General features: G+C 45.3%; 1 protein-coding gene across 1 annotated transcript; it reads right to left on the bottom strand.

The window, feature by feature from the left end:
• Positions 1-6: 6 nt before the first annotated feature.
• Positions 7-7,429, bottom strand: kat14 (lysine acetyltransferase 14). The gene is made up of 11 exons (XM_048986900.1): positions 7,290-7,429; positions 6,785-7,084; positions 5,907-6,028; positions 5,564-5,685; positions 5,165-5,346; positions 4,631-5,050; positions 3,175-3,731; positions 2,917-3,050; positions 2,656-2,831; positions 1,414-1,604; positions 7-584 (listed from the first exon to the last, which is right to left on the bottom strand). The coding sequence occupies exons 2-11, from the start codon at positions 7,047-7,049 to the stop codon at positions 411-413; spliced, it is 2,343 nt and encodes a 780-aa protein (XP_048842857.1). The 5' UTR covers positions 7,050-7,084; positions 7,290-7,429; the 3' UTR covers positions 7-410.
• Positions 7,430-20,740: the final 13,311 nt, after the last annotated feature.

Here is a 20,740-nt window from a genome sequence, read left to right as displayed (position 1 = left end):
CAGCTGTTTAATAAGAAAACTGTTTAATATCAAAGGTTACATCAGCTACAGGTTTGCACATAAATGTATTTACAAAACGGTGGATGCCGTGCTCCCTATTTTAAAACGGATCCTGCCTACAGTGGGAACTTTCTTCTTTCATGAGCATCTCGCCTCCGCAAAGCAAGTCGAGTCTCTGGTTTCCGTTACGAGTCCTGTTTGGCTAGAAGACAGCAGGTCCCCCCTACTATCTCCCCCCAGCCTGCTGTCCCTGGGAAACACGAATATGTACAAAAGACGCGTGAAGTACAAATACACATTGGGTAGAAATGGGGCAGGCAGACTGCAGCCCCGAGGGAATGGTGCCCCCGTGGATTGAGCGCTATGATGAAGTATCTCCACAGGGCCCCGGGCCCCCAGTGCAGACGGCGTCAGCGCCGCAGCCGCAGGAAGAAGGCGTGTCGGCACTCCTTGCTGTCCACGGGGTAATATTTGTCATAGAAGTCCAAGATGTACTCCTCCGTCTTGAAGCCGAACTTCTGGTATAGAAGCATGGCGGGGTTGCTTGCCGAGACGTGGAGCGTGACATCCTTCCCCATGCATGTCTGCGGGGAGACCGGAGCCCCGGGGTTAGCGTGTGGGGCGAGGGGTGGCGGCTTGGAGGGTGAGGCATGGGATCCGAGGACCGTCTAAGACACGACACGCGCGACGCAATACCAAGTGCCTTCATTCAACAGAGAGACTGCAATCAGGCCAACCTGCTGAACGACTGGACTCTGTATACTGATATTAGGTATTCAAACTATGGGGTGCAAAAGGGTTGTGGGGGGATGCAGGTGAAGGGAAGAAAAGAACTGCATGGAGAGGTTGCAGCTGGGGGTAGACCTACTTCAAAACCACAACCCTTAAAAAGATAAATAATGGGAACACGTTGTATACCTGCTATGTACCTGTGCACATTATAATTTAAAATAATTCAAATGTGTATTAAATATATCAGACTTATGACCTAGTAACCTAGAGAAAGTTTACGGTTGGAAAGTTGCTCAGTTAATGGTTGCAGACGTGGAGGAAACATGCAGAAACTTGTAGGAGCTGGTAGTGTTAAGAGAAAATATGACGGCAAAGCAACACTTATAACAAGTAGAAACAAAATATGACAACGTATATGTGGAATACCTCTATCTGTGTCGGGGGGGGGTCACAAATATACCAGCCTGTCAAAAATGTTTGAATACCACGGATGTAAATGATTCATACATTTTAACGCTTAGCTAACCTTTATGTCTGGAGAGGCTTGAAATTATAACCTGGATGTTTCACTGAAGCAATTGAGGGCCCCTGATCACAGCTACAACAGTGTTAAAACCTTGAGGGAACCTTCAAGAAGCTGCAGGTCTGATGCAGGAGGCGGCCTCCTCCCTGGGGTCCTACCTGAATGAGGTGGTAGATCATGAAGGTGCCGATGCCAGCCCTCCTCCAGTCAGGGTGCACCAGCAGGAAGGAGATGTAGGCCTCATTGTACTTCACGTCCGGGACCATGAAGCCGAAGCCAATCACCACCTTTTTGTAGAGAACCACCACGCTGAAGTCGGGATACTGCAGACACTCGGAGAGGTCAACACCTAGCAGGCAGGGGAAGCAGAGACAGAAGCCGCTCTCAGACATGCACTGCCACCATGAGAAGCCAAAGGGTTCATCAACACGAAGACGACGCCAACGGACACGGCTAACTGGAGAGACTCAGAAACTTCTGTCAGTAGTGCTGGAAACAAAACACTGTGCTTCCCCCGGCGTACTTTTGTGTCACGCCCCGCCTCCTGCATGCTCTACACAAGTGCCACCCCTCATCTAAACTAGCCATATATGTCCATCCATCCATCCATCCATCCATCCATCCATCGTCCAAACCGCTTATCCTACTGGGTCACGGGGGGTCCGGAGCCTATCCCGGAAGCATTGGGCACGAGGCAGGGAACAACCCAGGATGGGGGGCCAGCCCATCGCAGGGCACACTCACACACCATTCACTCACACATGCACACCTACGGGCAATTTAGTAACTCCAATTAGCCTCAGCATGTTTTTTGACTGTGGGGGGAAACCGGAGTACCCGGAGGAAACCCCACGACGACATGGGGAGAACATGCAATAAGTTATTTGATGGTCTCCTGAAAACCCTTACAAATTACATGCGTGATTCGCAAGTGCAAAAAAGGGGCGTGGCACCCAAATTTGAAAGGGCCATAACTTTGGACGGCATCAGAATTTTTCAATAAAACTTGGGGAATGTTCAGTGTTCTCTATAAGGATCAAAATACCAAGTTTTCATCAAAATCAGGAATGATGCCTGTGGAGCCCCTGGTTGGTTTGGCATGGACTGACCCTTTTTTCAAATGTCGTGGGTAACATTGTAGGAAATTAAAGCAATTAAATGTCTAGGTATAATTTATTGCTGGCTGGGTACAAGAACTGCAGAGGGAAAAGTATGGACGAAATATTTCGGTGTAATGTATTCCAGACATGGAATCTCCAGTTATGTGCCAAATGTGTGAAAAGGCAAATCCAGGCAATGTCTGGTGATACGTGTGAAAATGGCTAGAGAGGCCGCTCATGCTGACTGAGTTGTGGCGCCACCTGCAGGTAGGCCTCCTTCACACGATACCCGCGACTGACCTGGCCAGAAGATCTCATGGCACATGGAGTTGACCGAGGGAATGTGATTAGGACGGACGTAGCAGTAGTCGATGGGAGCGTCAGGCTCGGCCACCCAGCTGGGATCGTCCTTGTGGGGGTACGCACGGATCTCAGCCAGGAGGTTCAGCTTCAGGGGCCTGCTCTCATAGTCCCTCCTGGGGAAGAGATCCAACGTTCAGAAACACTAAGAAAAAAAGAGTAAGAGGAGGCTTTCCTGCTGCGAGGGAAGGGGAAGGGTACCTGATGTAGGGCTTCAGGACGCGAGACGTGTACGGGCTTTTGATCCCTTGGTCCATGCTGGCGTCCGACCCCATCAGCCTGTGCCAGAAGGACACGGTGGGCTGCTGGTAGCCCTTCCGGTTCAGAGTGCTTGTCTAAATGGGGAGACACAGTGGGACATTAGACACGGCAGCATGTTACCACGGCAACGCCACCACAGCGACTCCACCCACAGCAGAGGGAGCAGGCGTTTCCGGCGGCAATGCCCCCGCCGGATACCTGAAAGCGATCCAGGATCCTGAGGTCCCGGCTGGTGGTGCGGAAGGTGCCGGGGCCTGCCTGTATGCACGCTCCAGCTTCCTGGGGCCCGCACACCCCTCCCACAAGGCTGAGAGATGTGCTGACGGCCCGGTCCAGGTCCAGGAGAGGCAGCCCGCGCTCGCGTTTGGCCTGCCGCACCAGCAGCTTCCTGTGGAGGCGCCGCGCCTGAGAGGTGACGGCCAGCGCCTGGGGACAGGCCTCCAGGCGGCGGAGCAGCTGCCGCTCCTCATAAAGGCTGAGGGGGGCATAGCGGGGGGCGCCAGGGCACGAGGGGGCCCCCCCTTTCTCCTGCGGGGCCTTTTTCCTGTCACCTGTCCTATCCTCAGCCCGCCGCCGGGCGGCCACCTCCTCCTCATCCTCATCCTCCCCGGCAGCCCGCTCCTCCCCCTCACTCTCCACTTCCTGTTTGATGTGCTCGGTCGGCCGCAGCTTCTGCCGCATGGTGGGCATGCTGGGAGGAGGGAGGTACTCCATGCCCGGGTCAATCACTCCCTCGCCATCCAGCTCCTCATCGTCTGTGGGGTTAAGGGTCACATGGGCGTCACACGTCGTGGACTAGAAAAGCATCTGAGAAACCGACTGGCAATGAGCACGGTCTTGTTTAACGGCTGACGGCTACGTCTTTGAGGAGAACCGATGTCAGGACATCCTATACATCTTTTCCACCAACACGGAGCTTTTTGAGAACTGGCCCACATTTTCACTGTTTTCAAAAAAGAACGGAACTGACATGTTATGTAGGCGTAAGTGAGAGTAAAGTTCCATATAAAATTGTGAATTTATTCTCACCTGTTGTTTTACTGCTGTCCTTTTAAGGATCATGCAATAAAAGGGTTCGCTAAAAGTTTTACTTCGCCTCATGATTTCTTCATCTCTTTACTCAAGTGCCACAAAATTTAATTTAAGTTGATCTGCAAGAAGTTTATATTTAATTATTGAATCTGGCCAGCGAATCGATCTTTCGTTTTCCAAGAATAAAAAAAAAAACATGATGTAACGTTATTATGTTAATAAGTAATAGTTGTTTCACTGCTGGCGCCGGCAATATTAGACAAATTTATTTTGGTTATCAATCAAGTTTTCTGTCTATACAGAAGACTTGGACGCGATAGCGCCAATGTTTCACTGACGCTATGGTTCCAAATCGGGGGCCGGCATTTCTGTGCTGATGTGCTGGAGCTGGATTTTCTGGCCCAAGGCCACTTTTTTTGCAGTTTAAACGCACAGAACCAGTTCCATATTGGGAAAATGCCCTGTACCAGTTCTGGCACCTCTCTGGAGGAAACGGGGGGTACCAGAGAAGGACCCAAAAACCCCAGACTCTGGGATCTCTCAAGCAGGATCTGAGGAGGATCCAGAGGTCAGCTGGAGCTCCGCATCCTCATGGATGTACCTGGCGGTTAGTGAGGCTCACCGTGGAAGAGTGCTTGAGGTGGCATCACATCCGGGATGAGGTCGGCCTCGGACAGCAGGCTGGGCGTGGCCGAGTGCGAGGCGGGGGTCCCAGGGGCCGAGAAGTCCGGAGAAGGGGAGGGTGAGGGGCTGGTCAGGGGCGTCCGGTCCGAGGAGCTGAGGGATGAGAAGTCGATGACCTCCCCTTTCTCCAGCACCAGGTCGGGGCGCCGGCTGCGGCTGCCCAGCTTGACCGGCGTGGAGGAGGCGCTGCGGTCCAAGAAGCCGGCTGCCTCCTTCTGGGCGCGCCGGATGTCCTTGGCCTCTTGCGTGCGCGAGCGCTTCTCCTTCAGCTGCATGGCGCTCTCCACAGGGTTGCGACCGCCCCGCTTCCTCAGGCCCTCCACGGTGATGATGGGGTCCAGCGGAGGCTTCGACAGTGCTGAGGAGCCAAGAGGAGAGAACATCAATGTCTGCCGGGGATTCAGGAAGCCCATCAGCCACAGGTGTGGGCAATGAAGATGCCCTGACAGGTGAGGACACTAACGGGCGTCACCTTTCGCCTTTAGAGACGCGACCGAGGTCTTGTCCCCTTCCGGCCGAAGGGTAGGGGGCCGGTTGTGCACCAGCTTCCACCAGCCGGGCTCACCGAACTCCTGGGCCCCCGAGCGGAAGAATGTGGGGCTCCCGACGGACAGGCACCCGGCCACAGTGCTCCACCAGGTAGACGTCTTCTTTCTGCCGTGATAAGGATGTGGAAACTCTCAATCTACCAGGCTATGGTGCCCACAGGAAGTGTGTGACCCCACCAGACCCACTTAAATATTTAATGTGGAGTGCATATATAAAGAATACATTTGGATTAAAGGTTATAGTAACATTGACACTAATGAAAGACATAAGGTCAAAGCGTAATTAGTAACAGATTTTTCACAGCTGAGCCTCAGCCCCTCACCTGGACCCCAGTAAGAAGGTCCAATGTCTTCCAATAAAGGCACAAATGTCTTCTTTCCAGCGGAAGTAGCCCTGACGCCCTGTGCCCTCCAGAGACAGGTTGTACATGGCTAGCATCACCACCTGCAACAGTCAGCAGCAGTCAGACGGCCACCCCTGTAGCTTCTCATACAGCATTTTTCTAACCGCTTATCTCCATCAGGGTCATGTGGGACCTGGAGCCTATCCTAGGCAGCGCAGGTCGCAGGCCAGGGGACGCCCTGGGTGGGATACCACACAGGCATCACGAAGAACAGCTGGCAGGTAAAGACGGAAGAGGAGCAGGGAATCTTGGGTAGCCGTACCTGCTGCCAGGTAAGCCTCATCCTCTCAAAGGTCTCTTTGCCGTCTTCTGAACAGTCGTAGCAGGTAAACTTGAAGAAATTATCACCTTTCAGGTAACTCGGCTGTTCTCCTCGCAGCTGGGCTGGGATTAAATGAACTTGGATAAATTAAGGGAGTTTTTTTTTTCATATCACTGCGGCACCATCTCTGAGGTATCAGCAATATCTGAACAAATGATTCATCCACAACCATCTACAGTCGCCACTCACCACGAGATGGGTCCGGGACTGTACATTTTGGTCAATGACACTATGATTTACTATGTATATCTTTATTAAGCAAATACTTTTGCCCAAAGCAAAAGAGCAGAAGCAACCAGTATCCGGAACCTTAATTAGGGTTAAAAGCCTTACTCAAAGGCTCAACAGTCATGTGACTGCTAATCGCAGGATTCAAACCCACAAACATCAGGACACAGGCACAGATCCACTACAAAATTATCCACGCAGGGCACAAGGCAGGGGTACATCGTAGACATGATGGCAGTCCACTGCAGGGCACATGCTCACACCCACCCACCGATACACTATAGGTCATTTAGAGACTACAGTCAAGGCGAACTGTATGTCTTTGCATTGCAGGAGGAAACCAGAGTGGCCAGAAAAAGAATAGCGTAGCACGAACAGAGCGCACTAACACCACACACACAGAGCAGGCAAGATTCGAACCATCACTGGAACTGTGAGGTGACACTGCTAACCCAACACAGTGACCCTACGAGTCACTAATAGGCATCACTGAACATCCATCCATCCAAGTATGCACCCACCCATCATGCCCTCATTCCGGTTTGCCTCCTTTAGCTCGCGGCCGCTGCTGTAACAGATGGGTGGCTCACCAGAGGGGATCCACTTGTGGCACTTCTCGCAGTAGAAGGACGTGTCCTCATTCCAGCTGCTGTCGGCATCGTCCCCGACGTCGCTGTTCAGGGAGTCGCCGCTCTGGTCGTGGGAGAGGTCCACAGAGGCCTGGTCCTCAGACTCCACGATGAGCAGTGTCTCGCCCTCCACCTCCCCCTCCTCGAGGCCCTCCGAAGCCGAAGTGCATGCCGCCTCGTCGTCACGCTGACCCGAAAGGCCCCTCAGTTCCCCGCTACTGTCCATGTTTTCTCCCCAGCTTCAGACTAGCACCCAGGAGACTGACAACCCAAACAAAAAATTTAATTACCATCAGTCAACTCCTTTTCAGTATCAAAATAAACCGGTACACCTTTCTTTCAACAGCAGCTCTCCCATTTCCGTGGACTGAAAAGTATTTCAAATTTACAATAAAGGATCCCATTGTGGCAAGCAGAGAGCTTCTGTCTTCAAACCCCTTTTTCCGTAGCATAGCAGGTTCCTTACCTAAAGATGTATGTTGCTCTGCTTAAATGGCGAATAATCTATGAGCCCTGCGTCTCCTGCGCCGGACTCTCACTCTCTGCCTTCAGTTCTTTGCTCAGGCTGATCAGATCCTCCAGCTGTAACAGGTCCTCTTTTTTCCTTTCCAAACTCTCCACGTCTTTGATCACCCCGTCGCGAAGTCTCTATAAAAAATAATGAAGAAGCACATTGATATACCTTGTTAATCGCTAATAACAGAGATGAGACTATACTTTTTTATCAGGAGCTTAACATTATTCATAAAGACCATTTTTATTGCTACATTACTGACAGGTAAGTTACGACAAAATCAACATAGCGAAATCCAGACCACGTACAACACACTATTTTTACTTTAGTACCGGGCCGACAGTGTTATGGTTCATATTAGAACACGTAGGTTTTTTTAATAAAAAAATAGACGGACGGTGATCTGTGTGTAGCTGGTAAACAATAGTTCGGTAAAGATGGGTATAATTATTTAACAGTAATATAACGGATTACCAGATGTCATCATTTTTCCCTCAATGAAAATTATATTTACATAGAATACATGCATGTGTGAGTTCCCTGTCAAATTAGCCAACATGCTAACTTGGTAGCTACCTCTCGATCCCAGTTTTGCTTGTTGTGCACTCCAGCCACAGTTCCTAGTGTAAGAATAAGAGAAACTTTGAGTACTGCTTCAGAGGTTGTAGACATCGCTACAGCATTGTATTTAGATAAGAACGAAAAAGTGATATACACATGAAATATGTATATCAGTAAGAACCAACTGCAATCGCAATGTGTCCCACAGCTGAAAATATCGTCGCACACAGATTACGTCAAAGCCAATGTCAGTCAAAACCAATGGAGCATTGGTATAATCGATCAATATTGGTATAATCGATCAATATTATTTGGTATCCAGCGCTGAATTCAAACTCTTCCATGTTTATGGTTAGTCAACTAGTATGAGATCCAGTGGGGTATTCCAGAAAGCGGGTTAGAATTTAAATTAAAACTTAAATGAGCCTGAAACAAAAAGCGGACTGCGACTTGGCGGACTGAGTTTAATCAAGGCTGAGTAAATGTTAATGCCTACTGAAACGCAGAACAAGAAAAAGTCATTATTAGATGATAGCCGATAAAAGGATTCGCCATGGAAACGGACGCCTGAAAGTGTACAGCTCCATACGTATTTATGTAACTGGAAGTCGATGTATTAACAACTGCGTACGCCAATTTTGAATTTATCGTAAGGAAACAGACAACACAACACTGTAACTGCAGCAAACAAAGAGAGAGAAAGAGACGGTGTGGCAAAAATGCGCAATAAGTCAATGTACACGTCTGGCCGAAAACAATGTCCAATAAAACGAATGGAATATTTCACACGAATGGTTCACTCCGAGTACATTGTGCTGTGAATTTATGGGAATATATTTAATGCATTGCCATCCACCTAGGACCAGAACTACTTGGCAGCAAGTTAGAATGAAATGTAAAAACATGGAAAAAATATGGCAGGAAAATTACTGCTATTTATAATTTATTCCAATTTGTCTAACTGGGGACTTTGGCTGATGGTTAAATTTCATTCTGCGTTGATGATTCTTACTTGCTGTGAAGTGACCGAGAAATTTAAAGTTGAAAGTAATACATTTCACAGTGGAGACCGCCACTTTTTGGTGCTTGAAATACATCTCTGTCTGTGGACATCAAAGGTCAGTAATTAAAAACAATCTGGCTTGCTTATGTTGAAAGTTGTTACATACAGAAAACGGAATAACGAACAAAAAGCTAACTTAATCACGGTCACAAGACTCTCATGGACAATCCATGATTGGTCCAAGTGCTGTAAGTGTATGCGAGTCTGGACATAACCTTCCCCAGAAGAGGTTATAGGTGTGTAGTATGAGTTACCTGGGTAATATATACTTGGGTGATAAGTAAACTAGCTTCGTGCATATGATATCAGAAAACCAGAATTACATCTAACTATAAGCTCAAAGTCACCGGCAGATGTAGGTATGGGTGACATGGGCAGCCTCCCATGGTGGCATCTTGCTGGGGGTGCCCACACAAATTCATTATAGCATTTGCATGATCGGTTTTTATATGACTATTTGCATGTCATATCAATGATATCATGTCCCTGTGTAGCTCAATTGACCTTGTTGGAGTGGGTGCCCTGATTCTAGCTTGTGAGCTAGGCAGGCTACCACTCAGAAGTACCAGATGGGGGGGGGTCTGGGGGTGGGTTGCCCACAGCTCACCCCACTGGAAGCCTGTGGTGGGGAGAGGGGAATATCTATGAAAGAGCACATGTCTAACTTTGTACAGTACTAATTAGTAAATTCAGTTTAAAATCATTATTTGTATTGTCACCAATTTCTTAACAAAAATAACAGTTAATGCCAAATGGTGCTTCTTTTGCAGGTGGGGTAAGGGAGGGAGATATATACACAATGTTTGTTTCTTTTGTTTCCGTGTGTCCTTGTTCCTACCCCAGGACTGCGTCCTCAGTGATACTTCCCATACTTCTGCCCCCACAATCTCAACATTTACATGTCCAGAATTTACCTCTGCAAGGTCAAGTTCACACACTTGGACTTGCACAGCCTCCACCTTCACATTTCCTTTGATATCCACTGCCTTTCGTGGAATTTTATGCCATGCACACCATCCCCTAGCCTTTCATGGGGGTCACCTCACTGGTCACCGTGAGGAGCTGTACAGAGGTTGCTTCCTGCTGAGCACAGTGGGCACGTCAAGCCACCAGCTCCCAGCACAGCTCTTCTCCTCCTTCGCCCATGTCATGGGCTCCAGTCGTCATCCGAACAACCACACCCCTCCAGGGACTCCAGTGGACAGGACACGCATCCTTGGGGAAGCCCTCTCGTTCTGGCCCTCTAATTACACCGGAGGCTCCTGTTGAGGACCATGCCTCTCTCAGCTGTTTCTGGTCATCTCCTGATTAGGTTTCTGTTTCTGGAACTTGACTCATTGATGTGATGTGAGATCTTCATGGTGTGCCCAGAGCTCGAGCATTTCATCCTGTGTCTTTCCAATGTTCCAACCCTCCTTTTACTTCCTAGACCCCAAGCCCTGTCTGTCACACTCATACCCGACGCTGATCGCCTGACCCTCGCCTGTACTATGAACCTTGGTCTTGTGAAGTTTGCTGACAGCACAGTCGTGGTGGGCCTGAGGGCACAAGAATGCATTAAAACAGAAGACATTAAAATTACATTTGAAAGAATTCAAAAAAGACAAAAAACTTCAACCCCATTTCTTCACCGCCTTGTATTACATTAACCTTAAACTCATCCATGCCTGCAAACTCACTGACAACATGTACTTTCTATCACAATTTTAACACTTACATTTCTGTCATTGATATTTCCATAAGAGGAGTTACACCCCAAATTCAGATCAGTGGATCCTCCAGTGGACAGAGTGTGTTGCTTTAGCGTGTACTCACTCCTGGCCTGGTTGCCCTGTATCTTGCCCAAATGGGATTGTCCCTCCTCCCCACTCCCCTAACTGGTCAGCGCTCACACTGCACGTAATGTTCCGGAACAACGCACGCATTTGTCATCATTGAGCAACTTCTTGCGTTAAAGAAAACATAGGAAGGAAGACACTATCACGCCTAAAATGCAGGGTTGGCAACTGTGGTCAGCTGCATGGAGTGAGATTTTCTGTTCTCTGTTCTGCACACACATTTACATGTATGAAAGTTTTATTACCTTGTAAATAGTATGTAGGGTTTTCAAACTGCCGTAACGTTTTTGATGCAGCTAATTTTACGTTCAGAATGGAATATAGATTTGCTGGTACATTTCTTGCATCAGAGTCTGAAAGAGTTAGCAACCCTGAACACGTACATTTTTTGTTTCACTTGAATTGATTTGTATAGAAAATATCAGTATACAGTTGTTAAAAAGCAGAAACTTCGACCAACATGAAATCACCAATAAACGACTTCTATTTATTCAACATTTATAAAATGCATACAACGTTAAAAAATATTCAGCTTTACGGACAGAACAGCCACTCTGTTATGAACATTACCTCCTTGACTGTTGTTAGCTGCTGTTGTTAACACTAATAACACATTACCGCAAACAAAAGGGCTGCATACACAGAAGTAGTTCTTGCTTGTTCATTGGCGTGGGAAAAGGCGGTCCTAGTGTTATTAGAGGGTAGTCAGCGTTACCTGCAAGATCGCTATTTTTCTTTTTGCTTTACTTTAACTTCACATACTACATTTTAAATTCTCATCCTTGCATTAAAATATAGGCCAGTTAATATTCATGGTATCTCATGCTGCGTCATATGATTTAAAATTACTACACACTGAATATTGAACTGAAGCTTGACATAAAAAAATTAAATCGCAAATCAAGTTGTAAAGGCAATGTCCGTCAGAAAAATCGCGATTAGATATTTTCCCCAAATCATACAGCCCTAGGCTTGGCCATAGTAGACAATGTGCCAAATTTCACTTGCATAGGCCAAGGAGTTCAGGAGATATTGGAAGTAGGTATTTGTAGCGCCCCCTATTGACTAAATGCGGCCCGCTTTTGTTGGTGTTCCCAGAATGGAACAGGGAAGTAGGATTTTAAGTTTGGTTAAGGTGGGCTAAGGCAGGGAGAAGTTATAGCAGTCAAACTAAAACAGTAGGGCTGCAACGATTCATCGAATAACTCGATTACAAAAATTTTTTTGCTTCGATGCTTCATGTAATCTGCACGACTATGTACTGCTTAGTGATCAGCGTGTTTCACTCGGATGATTATTACTGTCGCAGTGTGCTTACGCTGCATTACGTGTAGCAGGTTTGATTTGATGGTGCAATGCTGTCGTAGTTTAACATAGAGCTGGAGCCTGTCTATACACTAAGAGCAAAGAGACGGTTCCGTTACAGAGATGGTGAACTCAGGTGGAGTGAAAGAAAACAACAGCAGTGCTTGTAATCGCTACTAAACCTTTACTGGTAAAGAGCTGGTGAGAGTCCGTAATCAAACCAGCTGTTAAGCTGAAAGGTGATGAAAAGCCATGTTTTCAGCTTCATTAGTCGAAGTGATACCTGCAGCATACAGGGGTGAGTCTAAAGGGAAGCATGGGGTTTACTCAACTAGATCTATTTCAAGGCTTTAGTGATATTATTTTGCAGATTTAGATTAATATGAATAGTATTACATAATTATAATATAAATATATTATAAATATAACAAAAATTACCCCCCGACAGCCTTGGGTTAGTGAAACTCTCACACTGAATTATCCAACCGCCGCCACATGCTCCTTTAAAGGCTCACACACACACACACACACACTTAATCACCCACAGATCTTACTCACATTCACTTACACACACGAACATGAGCACAACATTCCTACCTCATTCAGGAGATACAATCCTGTCAGAACTTTTTTTATGCCTCTTATAAATGTACAAGAACACAGAGAGTAAAGACCATTTTTATTTATGTCTTAGTTTAAGATATATGTATACCTTTTTTCAGTAATTTTATTTGACATCATTTTATTTATTTTTGCATTTAAAGTGTTTTCTTTTAAAAAGCAAAAACAAATATGTACATAAATGCACTAAAAGGGTTTAGTTCTTTTTTCAGTTGTTGTATGAGTTCATGAGTTGAGTTCATCCATCCATCCATTTTCCAAACCACTTATCCTATTGGGTCGCGGGGGGTCCGGAGCCTATCCCGGAAGCAATGGGCACGAGGCAGGGAACAACCCAGGATGGGGGGCCAGCCCATCGCAGGGCACACTCACACACCATTCACTCACACATGCATACCTACGGGCAATTTAGCGACTCCAATTAGCCTCAGCATGTTTTTGGACTGTGAGGGGAAACCGGAGTACCCGGAGGAAACCCCACAACGACATGGGGAGAACATGCAAACTCCACACACATGTGACCCAGGTGGGGACTCGAACCTGGGTCCCAGAGGTGTGAAGCAACAGTGCTAACCACTGCACCACCATGCCGCCCCGAGTTGAGTTCAATCATTAGAAATGTTCCTAAAACGGAAACCCATGAGTTAGTCATTTTAAGAATAATTACAATTGCTCTTTAATAAGACAAAAGCATTTCTTATCCAATTACTCGATTAATCGATGGAATAATCGATAGAATACTCGATTACTAAAATGATCAATACCTGCAGCCCTATAAAACAGGACGAATTTGGGCAGGATTTGGGCATGGCTAGTGGCCATACTGTACGATAGACAAATGCCAGACTTTTTTGAATATCTATTAATCAGCTCAGAATACTGATCAGTTTGACACCTCATTTGTCTGAATTGGTTGGATGGGGTAGGACTTTAAGGTAGAGTAAATTATGCAAATTAGCAAAAAATCTAACTAGATGGAGCTTCATAGTTCAAATGGCAAGTTGGTAGGGCATGGCTGTCTATCTGTAGGAAAAAAAAATCGATTTTAGGACTAACAGGACAGGAGATATCGACCGAAACATGTTGGGGGGGGGGGGGGGGGGGGGGGGGAGGGCACTACAGCGCCCCCATCTGGCTGATAAACTTGGGTCGAATGGTCTGAGTAGTGGGTAAGAATTGCCATCATCTTACCAAGTTTGGTTGGTCTAGCTCTTACGGTTTAGGCTGCCCATTCAGATTTAGGGCAGGAAAATAAAGAGAAAAACCCTGTCTGTCTATCTGTAGGAAAAAAAAAATCGATTTTAGGACTAACAGGACAGGAGATATCGACCGAAACATGTTGGGGGGGGGGGGGGGGGGGGGAGGGCACTACAGCGCCCCCATCTGGCTGATAAACTTGGGTCGAATGGTCTGAGTAGTGGGTAAGAATTGCCATCATCTTACCAAGTTTGGTTGGTCTAGCGCTTACGGTTTAGGCTGCCCATTCAGATTTAGGGCAGGAAAATAAAGAGAAAAACCCTAAGAAAAACAATAAGGGTCCATATCACTATGTGCTTTGGACCCTTAAATATATTTATTTATTACAGTATATATAAAATATATTTGTGTAATTGACACCATGGTTACCGTAGTAATTTGGGAGTTCCACTGTATTTCAAATTATGCTATAGCAAAGCATGTATACAATTACTTCCAACACACCGCTAGATAAACTGTTTAGTGCAGATCTGAGATGAAGTGAATTTTGGGTGGGGGGTGATTTTTTTAGTGAACGTGATTCATTTGCAAAATAAAAAGATAATGGTGCTGAAGACGGGGCAGGCAGCTTGTCTGGTGAGGAAGTGGGAGGAGTTCCTCGTGAGGAGAGCCTGATTTTTTTAGGAACGCTAGTGCTAGGGAATATAGGACGAAGAACAGGCCACAGCGCCACACGGTGTTTACAGCACTCATTGCATGTATTTGGTTACTGATTGGTGTTGACACTGCTGTGGCACATACACAAATGTCATCAAAATCAATACAAATCTTACCTGTGTCAAGCTGAATACGTTTACAAGCCCCTTATACAAATGTCCACTTCATCTCCAAGGTTTTGGGGTTTTGTATCAAAACTACATGCTAAATCAGTACTATATAACTTCCATACATTGTAGTATTTCACTTTCATGTCATCGTATTCGAAGAAGGCTTCTGTTATCTCAGTTTTTTCTAGTTCTTGTTTTAGTTGCTGGTTATGATCTAACAGGAGGTTAATTTAAGGCCTACTAATCTGACATAAACCACACGAACACTTTCAGGTTGCTGTACCACGTCTTCCGTTTGTTGCTGTGCCACCCCGAAGTAATGGCCTCCAGTCAGGATAGGTTTCCAGCATTTCGTATCATAGGTGTAGTATTTCACAAGACAAATACCGAATGACATACATCCTGCATAGCACAAATACACAGAGCTAATCGAAGCGCTACATGTAGAGGTTTACGTGGCTTTAACAAAAACAAACAATGTGGCTAACAGCGATTTAAAGCAAATATAAAATTAGCATTGTAGCTGCACTGGTCTAATAAAAGGCACGCTTCCTACTGATGTTTTTTAAGACTTATTTATTCGTTCCGATCTCCAATGACACCGTGAAAACTACACCAAACAAAGGAAAATAAAAATACGAAGTGTTTAGCGCAAGTCCCCCATTCATACATGAGTGTACATACATCAGTAAACATAACACATAAATAAACTTAAACCACAAATTGCCGACAATGTACACACATCATGAAATGTATACATTTACACAGTGCATAATATGACCATGTACAGACTATTTGCTCTGCCGTGGCATCCATGCTACTCATCCGAAGACGCTTCAGGCCACACCTTACCGGCCTCAAGTCATGTGACCATGCACATCACGCACCAAATTAAGCGCAGCTCAGCCACTTTACATGGGCAATTTAAACACGCACTTTTTTAGCATCAACAATCAAGAGATTTTTATACATTTTAACTTTAAATCTAATATGAACTTAACACTTCAAGAATTTTATTACTAAATCCATTCCTTAGGACAGTTACAAGCGTGGTACGACAAGAGACCGGATGCATAATCCCTAACAATCTCATTCTTTGAAGGAGCGACATGGGTATAAAGTTTTTCTAGCTCAGCCCTAATAAAGCACTCCATTCTGTAACGTATGCTAGACACCTCGGACGTGTGCTTTATAAATGTCAGTTTATCAGGATTTTGCTGTTCAACATGTACTGTGCCAGGAAGTCACCCCTAACATGGTTACGTTTTACAAATTACACTAAAAATGGATACTGTAAAAAGAACCTGGTTATTAAACGATTCGACCTATTAGTTCGGCGTATGCCAAAATGGAACACAGACGTCACGCGCAAAACATGTTTATTTACAACAAACAAACACTCACGAAATGGTATAAATAACATATTAAACACTCTTGAAAACTCACACAAAAGCATTGTGAAACACAGCTACTCAGCTGCATTTAAACTACCCACATCGTCATTATCACCAGCGTCATCTTTGTTTTGAACACTCTGCCTGATACTGGTGATCAGCCCATCTTCGTTTACCAGCACAGAAAACTCACCTACATTGATGAAGTGCTCTTCCATATCTTCTACATCATTTAAGAGATGGCACATACCCTGCTCACCTAAATAACAACGAATTGCAGAATTGGTAATGCTCAGTGTGATCTCTGCCATCTCTTGTAACTGACATAGTCTCAGTATATGTCATGTTGTACGAAGAACACTTTTGCATCAGTTTACAGCCAATACATCTGTGCACTGATGATTTGGCCTTAAATTCATTTTGCGGTGTATGGCATTTGGAACACTGATGTTTGCACAGCACCTGTATCCCAGTTACAGTTCCTGACCATTCAGAAATTGTCTCTGCCTCACCGGTTTCACTGCATTCAGCGACTTCCAGTCTGTCAATTTCTGTAATGGTAGTGGATGGAGTCCCCGAGAGATGTATGCATCCATTCCGTTCCATAGTTGACAAGGTTATAAACTTGTAGGACTTCATAGGTTCCACCTCTATTATTTGTGTCCCATAAAGAGATCTTCAGGTGTCCTGTCGAATCCCCAATCTAGAACTCTTTCAGCTCCAAGTCAGTGCCGTTGACATTGACGACTTTACTGAAGCTTCCAGAGGCCTGAACTTTCGCTTTCAGGACACCCACCTGTTACACACACATATAGGTACATAAAGTATGACTACTAAGAAAATACTAACAATCACTTACTTCACAAGACATGGCTGTTAAACCACAATTACGTTGAAAATTACCGCAGGGTCATTTACGTATATTTTACTGCGTGTTAAAGAGGCCTTAATAAATTGCACTAAAACCAGTTATACGCCACACAAACAGGGTGACATTGTTAATTTAAATGCACAGGCATGTTAGAAATGTATTTCTCACAACGGATTAACACGTTTTTAATAATTGGCCATATCAAATCAAACAAGGACCGACTCTATTTCATTGTTCTACTCATAAGATTATTCCATCTACTCACAGTTTGCCTAGGTCCAAGCGTTTGCACCTTGGCAATATTTAGCTTTGAGCTGCTGGGAGGGACCCTGGGTAAAAAGGAGAGCTTCACCACCTCCAAGCTGGTGCCTCTGTTGCACAAAATGTCAACGCCGGTAGGGTCTGAGAAGCCTAGAAAACATGAACCACGAGTAAATACTATCTTCATTTAGGCTAAATGGCCACTTCATCTGAACCACAACCTCCTGATCTGTTTTCTTTCATTTTAACAAAATTACGACTTTATGATGCTTTTAATTAAGACTGATGCTTCGCTTGACGTTACTGAGCATCACTGCCAACTTATTTTTGCAGGCCTGAGCGAAAGACGTCTGCTTCTTTGGAGAAAGGCAGACAACTTTGTGAAACTCATCCCTGCTAGTTTGAAGCAGTGCAGTAAAATACTTCGCATTGTGCTTGGACACAATATTTGGTGACACTAGGCCTGTCACGATAACAAATTTTGCTGGATGATTAATTGTCCCAGGAATTATTGCGATAATATTGCCGTTCTGAGACCATTTTCAACTGATGTAATAATAATGGCATATTAATGCAAGTGCACCCTTTCAACGATCAATAAAAACATTTAACACTGGGACTGGAAGACATTTTTAATATCCAAAATAAACAAAACATCCAAAAACAATAAATAAACTCTCATTCTCTTAACAAAAAAATTGAATGAAAACGAAACACAACCAAAAATAATAATAAAAAAATGGATTATGAAGTGGGGGCGGCATGGTGGTGCAGTGGTTAGCACTGTTGCCTCACACCTCTGGGACCCGGGTTCAAGTCTCCGCCTGGGTCACACGTGTGTGGAGTTTGCATGTTCTCCCCATGTCGTCGTGGGGTTTCCTCCGGGTACTCCGGTTTCCCCCCACAGTCCAAAAACATGCTGAGGCTAATTGGAGTCGCTAAATTGTCCATAGGTGTGTATGTGTGAGTGAATGGTGTGTGAGTGTGCCCTGTGATGGGCTGGCCCCCCATCCTGGGTTGTTCCCAGCCTCGTGCCCATTGCTTCCGGGATAGGCTCCGGACCCCCCGCGACCCAATAGGATAAGCGGTTTGGAAAATGGATGGATGGATGGATTATGAAGTCTCTGTAAACAAAATCGCTCTTAAAATATTAAGCATTAGGCTCAGACAGGGAAAACAGGCAAAACTGCCAGTTAGGACCTTTGTAAACAGAAAGTGCTAACTAACAACAAAACACTCCATATGAATAAAAGCAGGAGCCTCAACAGGCCGTATGCAAATCCATAGCTATTTTAGTCTGGCAAATTCCGAGCCAGAAATATAATTTATTGCATATAATCATATTGATATAATTTATTGCCACATTTCACTTTACCGCTTATAGTGAACACCTCTGCCTGGGCAAAATTGATAATTATAATCGGATGATCATCATAACCGATTTTTTCCTTCTTCATGTCTCAGTCTAACGCCAGCCACAAAGTTGAACGAATAAGACTCCCCTTCATATCCGTGGATGTAAGACAAGGCAAACATCTTAAAGCCCTTCTCTGATTTACACGTTGGTACTTTGGAGAAGGATTTACAAAAGCGATATACGTCGTTGTTCATAAGTTTGGTCAAGTCCTGTAAACGGCATGTCATTTTTCACAGAGCGAGCCGCATTTCCATGAACGCGGAAGCTGGCGCGCAAAAAGCCCACTGACACGAGAGTTCATGGCTCATTACTAGTGATGTGTCATTCACGAACAAGACGGCTCTTTGAACCTACTCATTTTAGTGAACGATGGGAGCTGGCTCCAGTTCAAGAGCCGTTTTATTAATGTTTATAGAATTATCCGGGTTTTTGAGCTGCCTAAACATTAAGGACGACAGAGGCCGGAACACGTTGTCTTGCGACAAAGCCCGCCCACGAGACGATGTCTTATTTTTAACAAGCTCAAATCAGGTCACGCTAATCAGCATCAGGTTAAACGGAGAGGGGGGCGGGTTTTTTTTTTTGAACGAGACATTTAGGAGCTGAATGTCATGCAATTAATTGATTTATCGTTTATCGCGACAGGCCGAGGTTACACAGAATGCAAAAAGCCCTCCAATGTTTCAAAGTCCTCTTTCGCGAACTTAGCAGGGCTGGCCATAGCTACAGAGTGATGCACACAACTAACGGTGTCTGCACTGTAAGGACCCAGACTATAAGGCGCCAGATGGCACAAAAATAGACATGCAAAAGTCGCGAGAGTAATTAAAGGCGCCAAACCCTACAAAAGTAGAGCGAAGAGAACGACTGTGTATAAGGTGCCAAACTGGTCAAAAAATCCTGAGAGGAAACCAATGTACATAGACCAACTTAAACTCAGTGAAACTACGCAGCTGCCAGATCGAGAGGCAGTCCAGCACTAGGAAAACACCGCATATTAATTTCTATCAACGCTAAACAAAAACAACTACTGTAAAAGTGTGCCTCCTCTCCGCTCTCCACGTGGTCTGGAACCAAGATGTTGCACTTTTACTAGTTTGTTTGGGATCGTTGTCTTGCTGAAACACCCATTTCAACGGCATTTCCTCTTCGGCATACGGCAACATGACCTCTTCAAGTATTTTAATGTACTCAAATTGATCCATGATCCCTGGTATGTGATAAATAGGTCCAACACCATAGTATGAGAAACACGCCCATATCATGATGCTTGCGCCACCATGCTTCACTGTCTTCACAGTGTACTGTGGCTTGACTTCAGTGTTTGGGGGACGTCTGACAAACTGTCTGCAGCCCCTAGACCCCAAAAGAACAATCTTGCTTTCATCAGTCCACAAAATGTTGCGCCATTTCTCCTTAGGCCAGTAAATGTGTTCTTTGGCAAATCGTAACCTCTTCAGTACGTGTCTTTCTTTCAGCAGTGGGACTTTGCGAGGGCTTCTTGCCAGTAGCTTGGCTTCACATAGGCCTTTTCTAATAGTCACAGTGTTCACAGATAACTTTAGATCTTCTTTGATCTTCCTGGAGCTGATCATTGACTGAGTCTTTGCCATCTTGGCTTTTCTCCGATCCGTCCGATTGGTAGTTTTCCTTTTTCTTCCACGGCTTTCAGGTTTTGGTTGCCATTTTAAAGCATTAGAGATCATTTTAGCTGAACAGCCTATCAATTTCTGCTCTTCCTTATATGTTTTCCCCTCTCCAATCAACTTTTTAATCAAAGTACGCTGCTCTTCTGAACAATGTCTGGTGTGACCCATTTTACTGAGATTTTCTGAGAGAAATGCACTATAACAGCACATACAACATTTGCTGCCTTCCTTCCTTAAATAAGGGCTGTAATTGACACCTGTTTTTTCACAGATTGAATTACCTTACTAATTTAACTTCACACTGCTATTAATTTGAACACGCCCCTTTCAATTAATGGTTCAATTACACAGAACCAGCAGCATGCATGTCACGTGTTTTGGTTTTCTATTATTCTACTT

Source organism: Brienomyrus brachyistius, chromosome 20 (genome assembly GCF_023856365.1).
Source record: "Brienomyrus brachyistius isolate T26 chromosome 20, BBRACH_0.4, whole genome shotgun sequence".
In the NCBI taxonomy this organism is placed as follows: domain Eukaryota; kingdom Metazoa; phylum Chordata; class Actinopteri; order Osteoglossiformes; family Mormyridae; genus Brienomyrus; species Brienomyrus brachyistius.
Note: the sequence above shows the minus strand (reverse complement) of the source record. Positions and strands in the feature narration are given on the sequence as shown.

Bases quoted from the DNA above. Each gene is read 5' to 3' on its own strand.
- kat14 (XM_048986900.1), bottom strand. From the start codon at position 7,049: ATGGACAGTAGCGGGGAACTGAGGGGCCTTTCGGGTCAGCGTGACGAC. The intron at 6,029-6,784 runs GTGAGCCACCCA...ATTTAATCCCAG, and splicing joins CCACAAGTGGATCCCCTCTG to CCCAGCTGCGAGGAGAACAG. The intron at 3,732-4,630 runs GTGAGCCTCACT...TTAACCCCACAG, and splicing joins ACCTCAAGCACTCTTCCACG to ACGATGAGGAGCTGGATGGC.